This window comes from Phoca vitulina, unplaced genomic scaffold (assembly GCF_004348235.1).
Source record: "Phoca vitulina isolate PV1807 unplaced genomic scaffold, GSC_HSeal_1.0 scaffold73, whole genome shotgun sequence".
Classification (NCBI taxonomy): Eukaryota; Metazoa; Chordata; class Mammalia; order Carnivora; family Phocidae; genus Phoca; species Phoca vitulina.
This window is the reverse complement of record NW_022589776.1, coordinates 3,764,884-3,783,735: the sequence shown is the minus strand read 5'-3', so window position 1 is coordinate 3,783,735 and position 18,852 is coordinate 3,764,884. Positions and strand designations below refer to the sequence as shown.

The 18,852-nt window shown below is 34.6% G+C and overlaps 1 protein-coding gene across 5 annotated transcripts in view; it reads left to right on the top strand.

The window, feature by feature from the left end:
* COP1 (COP1 E3 ubiquitin ligase) overlaps window positions 1-18,852 on the top strand; it is a 262,526-nt gene that overhangs the window by 207,811 nt on the left and 35,863 nt on the right. The window contains exon 19 of one of the 5 annotated variants that reach the window (XM_032393456.1): window positions 1,702-3,092. The exons of the other annotated variants lie outside the window; for them this stretch is intronic. Coding sequence (XP_032249347.1) covers window positions 1,702-1,716 — 15 coding nt within the window. The 3' untranslated portion in view covers window positions 1,717-3,092. Of the gene's footprint in view, window positions 1-1,701; window positions 3,093-18,852 lie in introns of those variants that run through there. 5 annotated transcript variants of the gene reach the window in all.

Genomic DNA, 18,852 nt, shown 5'->3' with positions numbered 1-18,852 from the left:
ATCTTCTTTTCTTTACCTAAATCTCTCATGATTCCTACCCATTAAAAATATTTGCTGAATGAATTAGTATAGTGCCTTATACTATTATTTGTGTTCATGTCTCTTATCCCCTGCTAACCTGCCAACTCCTTAAGAGCACAGACTATGGAACCAGGTCACCTAGGTTCAGTCAGATTTTCCACATAGTAGCTCTGTGACCTTGTACAAGTTCCTCAACTGATCAGTTTCCTCATCTATATTTAAAATTTTTTTTTTATTAAGTAGGCTCCACGCTCAGCATGGGGCTTGAATTTACAACTCTGAGATTAAGAGTTGCATGCTCTACCAACTGCGCCAGCCAGATGCTCCTTCCTCATCTATAAAATGCTGATAACAATAGTAATTTACCTCTTAGGGTTATTATAAAGTTAAAATAAGTTAAGGTACATAAAGAGTTTAGAATATTTTGGCATATAGTAAGAGCTATATAAATGTTTGCAATTAGGGTCATTAATTTTTAAATTATCCTTAGCACAAAGCAAATGGTTTGCACCTAATGTGTAATTAGTATATAATTTTTGTAATGAATGTTACAGTCTTTTCAAGTCTTTTAGGCTTGTCCTTTATCTTGTTTGTTCCATAATTAATTAAATACTAATTTTGAAACTAAAGAAATGCTGGAGTAGAGGTGGGAGATACTTCTAACATCTAATAGACTCACTTGAAACCCAGTGGTAATACCAAGATTATATCAATTTAAGAAAACTAGTTTTTCTGACATCAACATTCATGGGTACCTATATAATTATTTTATAATTACCAGTTTGCCCCTTGGGATAACCTCCAGGCTTTTGTTTATTTTCAAAAGCAATGAAAATTTTAAAGTGCATGCAGCTATGGGGAAGTTGGTATTTATTATTAGCTTAATATTTTTGTTAGATTTATAGCCTGTTCTTCCCTTCCTCTCAACCATGCTTTTATTTTACAATTTAGTCTTCTCTCAAAAAGACTTAACATATCTATTTTTCCAGTTTATTTGTTTTTATCTAAGAGATAGGCATTCCTCTCTGACTTAATAAACACTGGGTATAAAGCAGCAGATTGCATGCAACTAGGGAAGCTAAAGCACTGTAAAAAGCCAGTCTGCTTTCATTAAAGTGCAGAATGCATCTATAGTAAAATTTATTTATACCAGTGATTATCAGAATCATCTTGGGATCTTTCAAAAATATATATATATAACAAAACATCTATTATATAGTTAGATCCATGAAGCCCTATTTAAGGGGAGGAAGGATGGTAGGTGGAGACTTGTATTAAAAAGTCCTCCAGGCCTCCTTGGAAAATTATGTTACCACTGGAAAGAGATTTATTAGACATAGTAATCAAGAGGCATAAATGGTTCTCCAGCATCTGCTAATGAGGTAATGATTATAATTATGAATATCTAATATCTGTTAGATGTTGCTATTCCCTTACCCCCTTGGGAAGAGATACAAATAAAAATAATAAGATGTGGTCTTTTTCCTTTTCTTTAATTAAAAAAAAAAAAGACCTTTAATTTATATTAACTTCCCACACTTCTAAGCTGTTTCTGATCCTGAATTCTTCAGTGAACACTGAGAAGACAACATAGGAGCTTCTTTTTCTTTCTTCTCTCCTTTCTTCATTTCTGTTTCTCTTTTTCCTTTTATCTTTCCTTTCCTTTCTTCTTTCCTCTAGCTGGATGGTTTATAACACTTTAGAAAATTTTCCTGACTGGAAGAGGGCCAATCTGAATGAACTCTTGTCTTGGGCGTGGAAGGAAAGAAGATTCTGAGCATGGACCCTGACTTCCAGGAAGACTGTGGCTCCCATCTCCTAAGTGCCTCACTCTTCCCTTAGCGTCCAGGCTAGAGTGGGGTGGGGAAGTAGAAAAGAGAGGAGACAAGAAGGTGGTGGAAAACTGAAGCAAAGCTGTAATTTATTTCTTCTCTAAGTTAATTACATTAAGTGTAAATATTCCTTGACCGTAATATCCACTACTGTATGGGACAACCTCTGTGAAAACATTTGTTGCTTTAGATATTTTATGGTGAATATTGTAATGAAATCAACAAAATAACATTTAGTGGATCTGCCACTCAACATTTTAAATATATCATTATTGTCATTTTTATATGTACTGTAATGGAATTTGACCTACATTAGAATGGTTCTCATAATTTTTCTCATTAAATATTTTTTTTGAAATAGTGTTTGTCCTTCTGCAGTATGCCAATTTTGAAGCATAATATTGACAGAAATCTTTAAGCTACTTGGTTTTTGCTTTTATTTTTTATTTTACCTTGTGTGAGGGAAAAAAGAAATATATTAATTTGAGAGTGCATTCTGAATTATGCCATTAACCTATAAATAATTTTTCATTATTATCCCACCACACTTAAAATTGTCCAAAATATTTTGAGATGGGAAGGGGTTTAACTTTGGTTTCTAAATGTTTATCTTTTGATAGTTCCTACCAAATTTCTATTAGAAGTAGTAGAAGGCCAGAGAGTGAATATTGAATATCATTTCCTTGACTTAAAAGTTTTTAATGAATACTACTTGAGTTGGTTTTGTATGCTGAGTATATGTATGAAAAATCATGATTATTATTTTCCAATTAAATAAAAACATAGGTAGCAATTACTTAAATCAGAATTAACCAAGGACAGCAACTGTTTAAGAGAAAAGTGTTTCCTGCTAATTCAAGCTTGCATCCTATCTGGGGAAAAGAAATATATGTTTATATTTTACTTCACTAGTCTCACGGTAATCCCAGTTGTTCTCATGAAGTCTCTCTATTGATGTGATCCTTACAGCCTTTCAGATCTCTTACTCTCTCATTTCTTAAATCCCATTTTATGCAGCATTTTTCCAAATAAAGCTACAAAAATTGGCGTTGATATTTCTAGGATGGTAGAAAAGTTATTACTACTGAACATAGAAATAATTTGATTATGTAGATTAAAGAAAAGTCAATCTATTATAATTGCTGTAAAGCTATTTAATTTGGGGCCTGGTTTTTTTTTTCTTTTAATTTAAGATTTTATTTATTTATTTGACAGAAACCGACACAGTGAGAGAGGGAACACAAGCAGGGGGAGTGGGAGAGGGAGAAGCAGGCTTCCCGCAGAGCAGGGAGCCCAATGCGGGGCTCTATCCCAGGACCCTGAGATCATGACCTGAGCCAAAGGCAGACGCTTAACAACTGAGCCACCCAGGTGCCCCTTGGGGCCTTTTTTTACTCTACATAAGAAGATTAATTTGGATGAAAATATAGATTCTTTATTTGAACTGGGATAACCAACCGAAAGGTAAAGATAAAGGCAGAAAATAAATCCGAATCATTTGGTTTAAATGACCAAAGTGTTTACGCATTGTTGAGAATTAAATAGACAGTTGATATTGCTTACGTTTGTCTTCAAGGTCTTTGACTTTGATGGAAGTTGGAAGTTTAGGGATAGATTATATAGAAAGTAAATCTGACTTCAAGATTCAGTTCCTTTTTGTTAATTTACTGTTTTAAATCCTAAGTATCCAGAGCTGTGGCTTTGTGGCACACCAAGTATATCTTTGTGAGTTGCTTCCCAGAGCTTGAGAGAGCAAAAGTAGTAATTGCCTTTGCTTTTAGTGGGGTTTTTTTGTTTGTTTGTTTTTATTTATTTCTCACAACATTCCAAACATAGGTTTATTTTAGGAGACCCAAGAGTTTATCTTTTTATTTTTAAAAAATTGCTAAGAATTATTGTATCTCTTATGGTTCCTCATGTAGTGTTATCACCTGATAGATAAGAAGTGAAATATTTTATTTCATGCCAGACTATCTAAATACTTTTGAAATATGTAGCTCAATATGTATAATTCTTATTTTTAGCAGCCAAGAATAATTTAGATTTCACAAGTCATACTTATGTGCCCTTACTGTTTTTCACTAACCAACCAGATCTGTAATTCACATGATAATCCTTGATGTTTGTATTAATGGTAGACTATAGTGGTTCTAGTAAGTCCCAAATGTCAACTGATAAGAATGGATAATTGTTGTAGAGACTTACTGTGGGTATTTATATTTAAAAGGAGGGTTTATGCCTCTCCCAATTAAAAAGTTAGCCTTGCCACTTCAAAATTCAATAGGAGTCTGTGTTTATGAGTAATATTTTCATTTCCTCAAAGTTTTGTTTTTTGTTTAAGACTTTTTAATTCTAAGCTTTTTACATTTCTCTGGATTTTTAAGATCTGACAATTGTGTTTTCCTTTACTAATAGAAAGGATGAATTATTGATGGCAAAACAAGTTCTAGGATCCCATTATAGGGATCTTGCTGGTCTTTACGGGTAAGGGAAAGCCTGGTTACCCTGTAGAGTTTACATTCTCCATCCAAGTCCTCACCATGTTTAAAAATAGGTTTCAGTCTTTCTATAATGAAGAAGTAGAATGAAGAAAACCACTTAATTTTGACCAGAGTTGAGATTGTTTTCTGTATGTTAGGGGCATTGCTTTTACTTATTTTTCCTTTTCCTTTTTATTCTCTGCTTTCCAAGCCATCATTTTAGGGATATAGAGAAAAAAATAACTTCTCAAGGGTAATAACTTGTTTGTTTGTTGGTTGGTTGGTTGGTTTTTGGCTTTTGTTTTTTTTGTTAGTTTTGTTTAAATCTCATATTAACTTTAAACTCCTCCATTTGATACAACCAATGGAGTGAAAGGGTTTTGTTTTTTGGTAATATTAATAAATTGTTTGAAGGTGTATTTTTGCTGTTGACTGAGATTTATCAAAAACATAAGTTACATTTTAAGCTTGTGTATATCTTGTGTCTTTTTAGGTGTAAGGATTTGCATCAACCTGAGTTATTAAGAGTGAAACTCTTGGCTCTGATTTATCAAAAACATAAGTTACATTTTAAGCTTGTGTATATCTTGTGTCTTTTAGGTGTAAGGATTTGCATCAACCTGAGTTATTAAGAGTGAAACTCTTGGCTCAGAATAGATGTGAATCAACCTTTAGGAAGAGATTCTCTCACCTAGTTTAGGTGCCATGTTTCTTACTTTGTGATAGATAAGTGGCAATTACTTTTTTTTTTTTTAAAGATTTTATTTATTTATTTGACAGAGGGACCACAAGCAGGGGGGAGTGGGAGAGGGAGAAGCAGGCTTCCCGTGGAGCAGGGAGCCCAACGTGGGGCTCGACGTGGGGCTCGACGTGGGGCTCGATCCCAGGACCCTGGGATCATGACCTGAGCCGAAGGCAGATGCTTAGAGACTGAGCCACCCAGGCGCCCCCGCAATTACTTTTTAAAATAAGCATGAGGTTTTGGTTCTTTGCATGAACATTTGCATTTGAATTATTATGCAATTTTCTCTTATGCTTGCTAAAATATACAAGTTATATATCAAAAGACTCAAAACAAGTCAAAATAACTACAAGCTTCCTTCTCAGGCTGTAATATGTAAAGTAATGCCTAACCAAGCAGAAACTTACCTTCAGCATTTGGACCCTCTAAATACAGTTATATCTTATTCAGGAGACCAATGACTTTTTTTTTTTTTATCCCTTCATCATCTCTGCTTTAGAATGTTCTATTTTTCTCTACTAGTAAAGAACTTTTAGAAAACAGAGAATAGGGAAAATTTGCCCTGTAATAGTAGCACCTAAACAAAACCGCAGTTAATGTTCTGATGTCTGTCCTTCCAGTCTTCAGCCTGCATTTCTTAAATAGTTTTATGTTATCAGTATGTTTTGTATTTCGTTTTTTACACTAACTACAGCTAAGCATTTCCTCTCCTTGCATCATAATGTTAGTGTAAGGCATTTATATTTATTATGAATTAGTTTGTTATTATTAAACATTTAGGCTGCCTCTAAGTTTTTCATAGTTCTAAGTTTGCAATGTTTTGGGGCCTATTGTTTTTCCCCTTTTGTCTTGTAATATTATATTTATAATACAGAATCCTGTAAGTGGGGGAAAAACTGGATCAGAGGGTTCAGATTATTTTTTAGCTTTTGATATCTACTATTATTTTGATTTCCAAAAACAGCCCAGTTTTTACACTATAGTTTCTCCTTAGCATGCCAGCAGTGATTATCAGGGGTGGGAGGTGAAGGGACAAGGCAGTGAGGTGAGAAGAGGGAGATGAGGTAGGAGGTGTGTGTATTTTCATGTAGCACATTCTTTGAAATCTGATTGCTAGGTATAAGCGTTGGTTTTGTTGCTAGCTATGATACCTTTGGAAAATTCCTTATCCTTTCTGAGTCCACTTCCTCATTTTTGAAGTGGGTTAATACAAATATTTAATACCTCAAAGTGTTGTTAGGAAGCAAATGACATTATGCATATGAAACACTTATGCATGGTAAGTTTTCAGTAAATGGTAGCTACTACTATTAACAAATTAATGTATAAAAGTTGGAAAATTAACATTTTGAGCATCTATCCTGTCCTCCTGTCTTGCTCAGTATTTTGTGTAAGTTCTGCAAATCTATTCCAGATATATTTCTAGGTAGAAGGAACAGCATGTGCAAAAGCTTAAGAATATGAAAGAGCCCTGTATGTCTGGAGCCTGCTAGGATATAACACGACTTCTGGGAGATGAAATGGGAGATGGTAGATTAAGAAGAGTGATTTTTTTTTTTTAAGGGTCATTCTGGACTTTGTTAAAAACCTTGAACCTTTATCTGTGCAACTATATGAAGTTAAGAAAAGTGATTGACTTCAACTTTTGATTTGTGGTTTTAGTTTAATTAACAACAACAACCAAAAAGATGTGGTAGGCAAGACTACAAAGGCACTGGGGATAGGGTTTTACTTTGGTCCAAGAATTTGGGAAATATATTTGAAGTTAAATTTGCAGTATCCACTGTTTTATTAGAGGGATGAAGACTCTAGGCTTATAGCAGTTAATTAGCTTTTTTTATTTAGGTAAGTCACCTAATATCTGAGTTTCATTTCCCTCTTTAGTTTGAAGGGGTTGTATATCAGACTTCTATTGCCCAGTGGCTATATGTAAAACCAACTTATATGCTTGTAGTAAGATCATATTGTTTACATGTATGTCCACTAATAAACTGAATCTTGTTTTATCCCATATATACAAAGTCATGAAAACATTGTGTGAGAAACTCCCTGGTTTGCACTATTTCTCTCTTAATTCAGCTTCTGAACTCACTTACAAATGGAATAACTGCCTCCAATTCTAGGATGTGCATTAGCTGTAAGGGAAGAACCCTTTTGCCAGTTAGACATAACTTATCCCAGACGAGAAACTTTCTTGATGTTGAAAACATGGGGAAACAAGTTTTGTAAAGGCAATTTTCTAAGAAAAATGGAATTTTCTTAAGCTAGAAATCCTTATTGAGCAAATTGTAACACCTCTCAAGGACTACACTTTTTTTTAAAGATTTTATTTATTTATTTGAAAGATTGAGAGAAAGAGGCAGATAGTGGGGGGAGGGGCCGAGGGAAAGGAGAGAGAGATCTCTGAGGAGACTCCACACCCAGCGTGGAGCCCTACATGGGCTTAGTCTCACAAACCTGAGATCATGACCTGAGCTGAAACCAAGAGTCAGATGCTTAACTTACTGAGCCACCCAGGCGCCCCTCAAGGACTGTACTTCTAAAATATGAATGTTTTACATATAACAGTAGCAAGAAAAGAAATAATTCATTTTTTAAAAGCTCCCTAAAATTTGAACTTTTTTGTTCCCATATTCTTTTTTTAAAAAAGATTCATTTATTCATTTTAGAGAGAGAGAGAGAGCATGCACACAAGCATGGGAAGGGGCAGAGGGAGAGAATCCCAAGCAGACTCTCCACTGGTGGGGCTCGATCTCATGAGATCACGACCCAAGCTGAAACCAAGAGTTGGACACCCAACCGACTGAGCCACCCAGGCGCCCCTTTGTCCCCATATTCCTTACTAATTCACTCTTAATGTAATGTTTCTGATACTGTAATTACTACATTATGTTTTGCATTAATTCTGGCAACACTCTTATTGTCACAGGTTAAGAGAAAGTACTGTATTTGAATTTATATTGCATTTTAATAACATCTGCTCTCATGTTCCTCTAATGAAAAGCTTCTGTTCTAATTACTTAATATTTTAAGGGATTATTATGTGATGGGAAAAATAAGAGACCAATGCTTTTTTCCCTTTCTGACATTGCTGTGAAGTTTTGATTGTGCAACTTAACCTGTGTTTTAAAATGAAAGCATTGGTGCAGTAGCATTCTCATTTTTCTAACTGTATAACTGTAGTCTTGCATATTTGCATTAGTTAGCTCTGTTAACATTGAAATACTAACAGAAATGGTATTTCTTTGGGTTGGTAATTCTAACACTTCAGACTAGTACTTAGTTGATGTGATTAACTAGTTTTCCAGGACTGAATCCTTTTTCTAAAGCTCCTTGTTAAATCAGATATGTGTCTTAGTTAGAGTAGCAATTACCATAGTTGTTTACTCTTAATGGTCCTTTGGGGCTCTTTGATTTGTCTACTACAAAGTTCTTGGAATTCATGGGACCTACCCCACAAGGTTTTTTAGGATGTTCTTTGACCCACTAAAAACATATGAAAAAGTTTGTCATGTCCATGTGATTATTTTACTAGAGAGTTTATTGCTTTTATTAGATTCCTAAAGGGAATCAAAATATTAATGATTAAAAATTAGTGCTACAAAATGTAGTCTGGCAAGTTGACTTGATAGGACTATGAAGTAAATTGTACTAGCAATACCAATTACTAAAAATTATAAATGTTAATTTTCTGCTCTCACTTTGAATTTTACATTAATTCTTATATAGCTTGGCCGATTTAAAGATTTTTTTATTTATTTATTTTTGCAAGAGGGAAGGGGAGAGAGAGAGAGGGAGCACGAGTGGGAGGGAGCGGTAGAGGGAGAAGCATACTCCCAGCTGAGCAGGGAGCCTGATGCGGGACTTAATCCCAGGACCCTGGGATCATGACTTGAACCAAAGGCAGACACTTAACCGACTGAGCCACCCAGGCACCCTAGCTTGGCAGATTTAAAAGAAAAAAAAATCACAGAAGAAGTGTACAGAAGCTCTTTATTTTAATCTCTTCATTTTCTCCTCTACTTCTTCCAGTCTAGAGTCATGTTATCTATTATTTTAAGAGAGTGAGAAACCTTAACCAAATCACTTTGCTTCTCTTTGCTTTCTCATCTTTTAAGAAAGGAAGCAACACCAGATTTACTGCCTCACAGTACTGTCGTAAAACTCAAATGACATTTTTGGCTGTGAATAAGCATTTTAACCAACATCCTGTGACATTCACACAAAGTACATCTGTCATATAAAGAACAGACCAATTATGTGAAGAATTCTGCATTAATTTGTTAATACATAGTTAAGAAACTAGTTGAGAACTAGAACAAATAATGCTAAAATTTGTATGGAATCACAAAAGACCCCTATTAGCCAAAGCAGTCTTGAGAAGGAAGAACAAAGCTAGAGGTATCACAATCCCAGATTTCAAGATAAAATATAAAAATGTATTAATCAAAACAATGTGGTACTGGCACAAAAATAGACAAATAGAGCAATGAAATAGAATGGAGGGCCAGGAAATAAACCCACGATTATATGGCCAGTTAATCCATGACAAAAATATACAGTTGGAAAAAGATGGTCTTTTCAACAAATGGCATTGGGGAAACTGGACAGCTACGTGCAAAAGAATGAAATGGACCACTTTCTTATACCATACACAAAAATAAACTCAAAATGGATTAAAGACCTACCTGTGAGACCTGAAACCATAAAACTCCTAGAAGAAAACATAGAGAATAATTTCTTTGACATCAGCCGTAGAAACATTTTTCTATGGCAAGGGAAACAAAAGCCAAAATAAACTATTGGGACTGCATCAAACTAAAAAGTTTTTGCACAGCAAAGGAAACCATTAACAAAACGACAAGGCACCCTACTGAATGGGAGAAGGTATTTGCAAATGATGTATCTGATAAAGGGTTAAAAAGCCAATATATATAAAGAACTTCTACAACTCAACACCCCAAAAATAAATAATCTGATTTTAAAATAGACAAATGACCTGAATAGACATTTTTCCAAAGAAGACAAACAGATGGCCAATAGACACATGAAGAGATGCTCAATATCACTCATCATCATGGAAATGCAAATCAAAACTACAATGAGATACCACTTTTCACCTGTCAGAATGGCTAGAATAAAAAAGACAAGAAATAACAAGTGTTCGTGGAGGAAAGGGAACCTTTGTGCACTGTTAGTGGGAATATAAATTGGTGCAGCCACTGTGGAAAACAGTATGGAGGTTTCTCAAAAAATTGAAAATAGAATTACTGTATGATCCAGTAATTCCACTACTATTTACCCAAAGAAAACACAAACACTAAATCAGAAAGATACATACTCTCCTATGTTTTTACTGCGGCATTATTTATAATAGCCAAGATATGGAAGCAACTCAAATATCCATCAATAGATGATTGGGTAAAGAAGATGTAGTATACATACATGATGAAATATTACTCGGCCATAAAAAAGAATGAGATCTTGTCATTTGCAGCAACATGGATGGACCTAGAGGATGTAATGCTAAGTGGAATAAGTCAAAAAGACAAATACCATGATTCCACTTGTGGAATTTAAGAAACAAAACAAGCAAAGAACAAAAGAGAAACAGAAAAACAGACTCTTAAATACAGAGAACAAACTGGAAGTTGCCAGAGGTGAAGTGGGTAGGGGGACAGGTGAAATATATAAAGGGGATTGAGAATATGTATATTATGATGATCAGTAAATAATGTATAGACTTGTTGAATCATTATATTGTACATTTGAAACTAACACTGTATGTTAACTGTACTTCAGTTTAAAAATTTTTAAATCTCATTTTCTATTTTAACAAAATACACATAAAAAAGAAAAAATAACTCCATAAAAATTGCTAATAATCTGCACATAATCTCACAAGTAAAGAGGAAGAGCAGGTCAGTAAGATTATAAAAACACCTTTTTCCCATCTAAGAATAGTAAATCTGTTTATTAAAAGAAGTTTCAATTGGGCTTATGTATCTCAGCCAGCTTATTAAAGGTACGTTTTATGGGGTATGCCAAGAGTTATTAATATAACTTTGAATAAATAGAAAACATGTTTTACTTCTTTTTTTTTCATGTTTTACTTTTAACATGAGCTTTATAGGAAGAATTGTTTAGAGTAAAATATTCCTAATTTGAAATAAAAAGACTGCATCCGTAATGTGTTTACTCTTTCTCACAGTTTGTTGATAATCAGTATGCCTGGTGGTGGGTCCTGAAAGTGTTTATAGGGAATATAAAAAAGGAATGTGAAATAGAATTTTCATGTTCTATGGGTAAAAAATAACAAAAAGGATGCTGAACTATTTAAGTATAAATTTTCTTATAAATTTAATTATAATTTTCTCTATTTCTGTTTTTATAAATGAAAAATTTATTATATTATAATAATTATCTTACTAACTGTTCTGCATTATCACCTGGATGTTTTGATGTATTAATCTTGAAAACAGAAGATTCTTACTTGGGAAACTTAGTGAGTCAGTTGTTAAGAAAATAGAGTATACATTTTACACAAGTAGTTACACATGTTAATTTTCAATAAGGTTCTTTTTGTTGTTTTTTTAGTGTGCAAGGTTCAGTTTCCATCCCTCTCAAAACAATAGGAAAACATAATTTCATTTTACTGTTTGTCATTGGGTGTTTTTACCTCATAGTGAAGGCTATATATAAAAATTTTTTAAATCTTTACCCTTTTAAAATTTGGAAGACATGTTTATTAAGTAGACTATAAGTTAAGGACCAGCATAATATTCTTTTGGTATCTAGTGTTTTCTTCCTCATATATTCTAAAGTGATTCAAGTGTAGTATCTCAGATAATAATAATAAGATGAATTTTTCTCATTTGTGTAAGTATATCTCAGTTCTGACCTGAGACCGCTAGGTTTTTCCCATCAAAGATTTGTCTTGAATAGATTATTCCACCTGACAGGGAATTCTAGGCAAAAGTTTTGTGTTTGTTTTCTCTTTAAATATTGTGGGTGACAAATGTGAGTGAACTGATTACAATTTGAACTTGAGGTCCTGGAAGTAAGAGGTTATTATATTAATTTGACTTGCTAGTTCTTTTTCCCCACTTTATCACTGTTCAAAATATATATGGTATTTTGTGTTGAAGTGTTATCTTGAGCAATAATTGTACTTTGTAAAATAACTGACTCACCAGTATAAATTTAAACTCACATTTTTAGGGAAGTAGAACTGTTTTTTTTTTTCTCCAAACATGCATGGGTATACATATATGTACACATTCATAATTTTTTCAAAAACCATTCAAATCCAGTCATTACAAGGAGTAGTGTTCACCATTGCCAAAGCACATAATGTCTTACCACATAACTTTATTTACTCTTCCATTCTTTCTCTCTTTGAAAGTGTGTTTTTGAAATATTCTGGAGCATCAGCATGTCAGTAAAAAGAGTAATAGGTAATTGCTATTCACTCTAGCTTTGTTGTGACTTCCACGGAAGAATCAACTTCAGCATCTGTACAGAAGGAAGTTTTAATGGTCATTAGCCTAGCATTTGAAATAAAATGTTAATGAACAAAGGGTATATAACAACTTTTTTTTAATGCATTCCCCTGCCTGTTTACCACCTATTTCCACCACTTCTGAAAAAGTACATCCAAAAGGAACATGTACTTAAACTGTTCCTTTAATTTTTAATTTTCATCCAGGTCACAAATTTTAAAATTTCCCTTGATATTTTCTGTTTGGCCTTTAAGTTATTTGGAATGTATTGTTTAATATCCAAATTTGGTTTCTAGTTTAATTTTGTTGTGGTCTGAGGAATGAATAGATGGCTTCTACTTTTGGGGGTTTAAAATTGGTTTCATGGTTTCAAATAGTTCCATGTGCATTTGACAAGAATCTGAATTCTGCTTTTGTTAGGTAGACTGTTCTATAAATGTTAATTAGGTCAACTTTGTTGATAGTGTTTTGCAATTTTTATATAATCTTGCTAATTTTCTGTCTAGTTGTTCTATCAGTTATAGAGTGGGAATTTTGAAATCTTCAGGTATAAATTGTTCAGTTTTCTATTTCTTTTTTCAATTCTGTCAGGTTTTGATTTATGTAATTTTGTGTTGTGTCCCATATATAATTATTATAGCCTGTGATGTGTATTGATTCTTTTATCATTATGAAATTTTCCTTTTTGTCTGTTGTCATATTTTGGGTTATAAGGTCTGTTTTGTCTGATATTAATATAGCCACTCTAGCTTTCTTTTGGTTACAGCTTCTTTGGTATATCATCTTAATACCTTTCAGTATCAATCTATCTATGTCTGAATGTAAGGTATAGATGGCCTATAGTTGAATGTTCTTTTGTTACTCAGTTTTACAATCTCTACTTTTTGATTGGGTGTTTAAATTATTTAATGTATTGATCTGGTTTGATTTACAGATAGTCCCAACATCTGTGTCATACCTGAATCTGGTTTAATGATTGTCTCATCAGATTGTTTTTTCCTGAATGCCTTGTAATTTTTGGTTAAAAGCCATACATATTGTATGGGACAGTAGATACTGAAGGAAATATTTTTTTTGCTTGTATGAGCATGCTTTTCATTCTGCCATTCCATTATGGGGGTTGTGTTAATGTTGTCATGATTTAGTTGTTTTTTTTTTTTTAAGTTTGTTCTTGCTATGATTACCCTCATTGGACCATATTCTAGTAATACTTTGTGTTTAGAGTCTTGGCTGCTTTGCCAGAGGATTTTTCTCATTGTGTTCTCTGTTGGGTTTTCAGCCTGCCCTTTGCACTGTTTCCCAGAACAAATCTGTCTCTTGTAGCAATCCTTGCTATATTCCTTGTTTATGTGGTGGGGGTGGTTATGAGAGGAGGGATGTTCTTTAAAGTTTTGATTAATCCTCATTCCAAGTCTGGTCCTGTGAACCTAGGTCTTGGGCGTGTGGACTTCACAATCATTTCTGCCCATCTTCCAAATGAAATGCTGGACCTAGCATATGTTCCTGCCCTTCCCCCAAGAGTAAAACATTTTGTTTCCTGTTCTTCTCCCTCAACTGCAGTAATTTCTACCAGTGCCCTCAGACTATAAGCCCCTCCACCCCCTTACCCCCAGCCCTTTCCTCTACAGACTAATCCTTTTGTTCTTTAGAGGACATAGTAGGTGTGCATCTGCATGGTTTTAGGAAATGGTTGTTCTCTTCCTCCAGCCAATACCACATGAGAAGTTTTCTGAAGATTCTCTCCATTCTTCCCTGGTGGGGATCATACAAGCAAAGTTTGGAAGAACATGCTACTCTCCCACCCCCAATGTTTATAGTTGCAGGGGCCTCACACTTCCACGCTAGCCACCATATAACCTTTTGTTAAACATGAACTTAAAATTCCTACTGACTTATCCAGCTATTTCTGTTTCAGGTAAGCAAATACTCTGGCGTTCTCTTTCCTGCAGGTACCAGTTTCTTCTGGTTTTTAGATTGTTTTGCCTGCGACACAGGCAGGTTCAAGAAATGTCATTAATTAGCAGTTGTTCAGCTTTTTTTCTTGTTATCATAGGGGCATTGCTCTTTCCAGCTTTCTCCATCTCTAAGCTGAACTATGGTTTTCAGTACTTGTATTACTTCTACAGATAGAAGGGTTTTTAACAATCACTTTTAATTATCTTAGGCTTACTTCCTGCTATTTAAATTTGTGTATTGTCAGCATATTTCAGAACTCTATTAATAGTAATAGGTTTTTTATTTCTTACGTTTTAGGGATAATTATCTTTTGCAAAATATGGTTTATATGTTCATCTGTAACCCACCCCTCCCCTGCCATACCGCATGTAATCATTTAGTTTAGTGACAGAAGTACTCTCAATTACAAAAGATAATTCAGTATCTGAATTGGTAGTAGCAATGAAATCATCTATTTGAAATTTGTTTGCTAATGAAAGTCTCAAGACCTCTTTAGCCAGGGACAAGAATTTTTGAAGTGTGAGGAAAATATTTATGGTATCTAGAAGTTATAATGTAACATCTTAACCCATTAGGATTTTTAATTATTGAGTCTCAAATAAGGAAATTATCTATAAAGTTTGCCAGACTTTTTATATGTAACTGACAGTTGTGAAGACACATTTATGCCAATTTGGTATTCTGCTTATGAACCAAGGGGATTTCTATAGAAATTCAGACAATACAGATTATTGCTATCATTTACTACAACATGGAAAATACTGGATTAATTTTTTAAAATTTTATTAAATACAATCCTATTCTTCAGTAGTCTTTTTTTAAGATTTTATTTATTTGAGAGAGAGAGAGAGCACAAGCCGGGGGTGGGGGAGGGACAGAGGGAGGGGGAGAAACAGACTCCCTGCTGAGCAGGGAGCCTTGGCGGTGGCTCCATCCCAGGACCCTGAGATCATGACCAGAGCTGAAGGCAGATGCTTAACCAGCTGAGCCACCCAGGCACCCCTATTCTTGAGTATTCTATAAATTTAAAATCAAATGTATTTAAGTACAAAGTTTTGACCATTAAAGAATGGAATCTTAGAAATTTTAGAAATCTGGTCTCATATTCCTTTTAATCTTGAATCCATCCTCTGTTTTGTCCCCTGCTACTCTGCCACTTACCCCTCCTAGTTCAGGCCTTCATCATCCCTGGCCATCACCTAGTAGTCCCAGGCTAATTTACCTGTGCTGTTTAAAATGCTCTGTCATGTCCTAATGGTTACAGAATAAAATCTAAGCTTTTTTATGTGACATTTAGCACCCTCTATTTAACACCTACTTCTTCAACATGATCACCTACCACTTGCATAGGCACATTTTACACTCCAGCAACACTGAACTGATTGAAGACCCTCAAATACCACATCATAGTTTGTTTGTTTACGCTTGTGCCTTTGACCTTGCTGCTTACTATGCCCAGATACCCTTTTCTGGACTTCTTTGTGTTACATATTGTAATGTCATTAGACAGGAAGTCCTTTAAGTACAGTGCTGAGTTTTGTAGCCACAGAAGTAGTAGAGTATTCATTGGGTAGATGATGACTACCATTAGATTCCTTACATTTTGCCCAATGTAGAAAAGAATTGTATCACATTTCTAATGGGGTATCCTTCAAACATTTTGAATACTTCTGGTGGCCAGGAATTCCTGCTTCACAAGAAGGTCCATTATATTTTTCTGTAACTCCAAGTCTTACAAACTTGTCCCATAAGAACAGCCTCTACTTCTTCCCATCACCTCATAAACAATAAATATTTAAAAATGTGTAATGTTTAAGACCTTGTAACTCCAAATGCAGTAAAAGTCAACATCTGAATTTTCATTGTGTTAACTCACTCTTTCCCTCAGTCTTACTTGAATCCTTTGCAGGTATATAATGTCACTTGAAAATAGAAGTGAAGAGTTCAAAACTGCATTCTGTGAAGTTGTGCTGATGTCGTGTATTTTCCTTTGTTATGGACTAGTTTAAAATACTGAAATGGGAGGATGAAAGAAAAGAGAATAGTACATTTACTTACTAGTACATGTAAACCACACTAGTATAGGTAACAACCTAGTTCTCAGTTTCCCATTTTATTGTATTTATTTTAAATTCTCATAGATTTCCATTTGTGAGGTGAAATTTTCTACTAAATTTCTGTGAGCCACTTCTGTATTTCAAATTCCATTACTGGATATAATATCATTTTTAACTAAATAAACTTATATAGATTATGTAAAAAAGTATTAAAATAAGCTTTAAATATGTAATCATTTTCATTGAACTCAAAAGCCTCATTAGGTTAAAAACTCTTGTCCTGTTCATCTTGGTCTTATCTTGGCCTTGCCTGGGATCTGGAAAATAGGCACCCAGTAATTTTGTTTTTTTAAATTAACAAGTAAATCTTTCCACTTCCCTCTCACCAACCCCTTGCCCAATAGCAGAAAAATGCAGACTTCTCCTTTCTCTGAATTCAACATTTGTAGACGGTTTGCACTGTCTATACTAGTGTTTTTTCAAAGTATGGTCCTACTGATTATCTACTTTAGAATTATTAATTTCCTGGGATTTGTATTAAAAATGCAAGTTTCTAAACCTCAGACTTACTAAGTTATAGTATCAAAGAAGGTGAGACCCAGGAACCTCAGTGGTGGTGGTGGTGTTTCTTTATGGAATGCATAATTCTCTTCTTTCTTTTTATTAAATAGCCTAAAATTACATGGGAGAAACAATGATCCCATCCCCAACACATCCGGTCTTAATCCCACCTGTGGAAATTTGTAGCGATCCAATAACGTATCCATCAGGGAAGGGGGAAAACAAGTGTTTCTAGCAGTGGCCACCACAGACCTGTTCTTCATTTCACAGGAGTAATTAGGTATTATTACCTCAAACCCTTCCAAGAGCCACATTAGGAGTCTCTCTAGGTCCCCGTGGAAGTTGGTCACTTTGGAATATGTTGTAAAGACCAACTCTAAGGGCAACATTGGATAATAGGCTGTGATTCTTTCTGATCTCCTCAGTAGAACAAGTAAAAGCTAGAACGTTCTTGTAGTGCTTGTAGTAAATCAGGATCTTAAAGCTGGAGTCAAAGATCTGTCTCCCAAAAGGTAGCATGTCCTGATGTTTAATCAGCCAAATTTGAGGAAACCTTTACTAATTTATTATAAAGGAATACAACTCAGGGAAAGCCAGTTTGGGAAAGATGCACAGGGACGGGGGCTGCCGCTGCTGGTGGTGTGGTGGTGGCGGCAGCGGCGGAGCATAGAGCTCTCATGCCTGTTCTGGGCAAGCCGTCTTCCTATCACCTGGATGACTTCACCAGCCTGGAAGCTCCAGAGTCTTTGTTCTTAACACACTGCTCATGGATTCATAAGTAATAAAGTACTATAAAGTATCAGTTGTTGAGCTTTTTTTTTCTTCTTATATTTGCTTTATAGTATTTGCTGAATTAACAAATTTCATCTAACTAAATTTTCAAAGACTCTAAATGGCCACAAAAAGAAGTGAGATCTGTTTTAAAGATTTTATTATTTATTTATTTGAGAGAGAGAGAGAGAGAGCGCATGTGAGTGAGGGGGTGGGGCAGAGAGGGAGAAGGAGAGAATCTCAGACAGACTCCATGCTCAGTGCAGAGCCCTACATGGGGCTCAGTCTCACAACCCTGATATCATGACCTGGGCCAAAATCAAGAGTCTGAAGCTTGACTGACTGAGCCACCCAGACGCCCTACTGTGAGGTCAGTTTAAATCAGTCATTGAGCTCAGGAATTTATTCTGTACAACCGAAAAATTTGTTATGAAATGGTATTCCTTTGATTTTTCTATTCAACTTTTAAAATACTAATATCCTTATTTTCTTTTGGCTGTACCTTCTTCCAAGTCATTAAATTTAAAAATTTCTGTATTGCCTGTCCTCCCTTTCCCATTTACTTAAATCCTCTCATCCTTTCCCAGCTCAGTCCCTACTTTTTTGTTCCCCTGTCCTTGGTTTCTGGTTTTTGACAGTTACTGATGCACCTATACAATGCATTTTACCAGCTGCCATTCAAGTATATTCTTCTCTAATTGTACTTCATTTAGCGTTGCCCCTGTTATATTCCTTGCTTCTACTTTGAGAGCAAAAAATAACAACACCATTAGCTGCCATAATAAAATCTATTTAGTTTTTTAGGAAAGAGTTAAGAATAAATTTTTTAAAAAATTCTTTTACTGTTATGTTAATCACATACATTACATCATTAGTTTTAGATGTAGTGTTCCATGATTCATTGTTTGTGCATAACACCCAGTGCTCCAT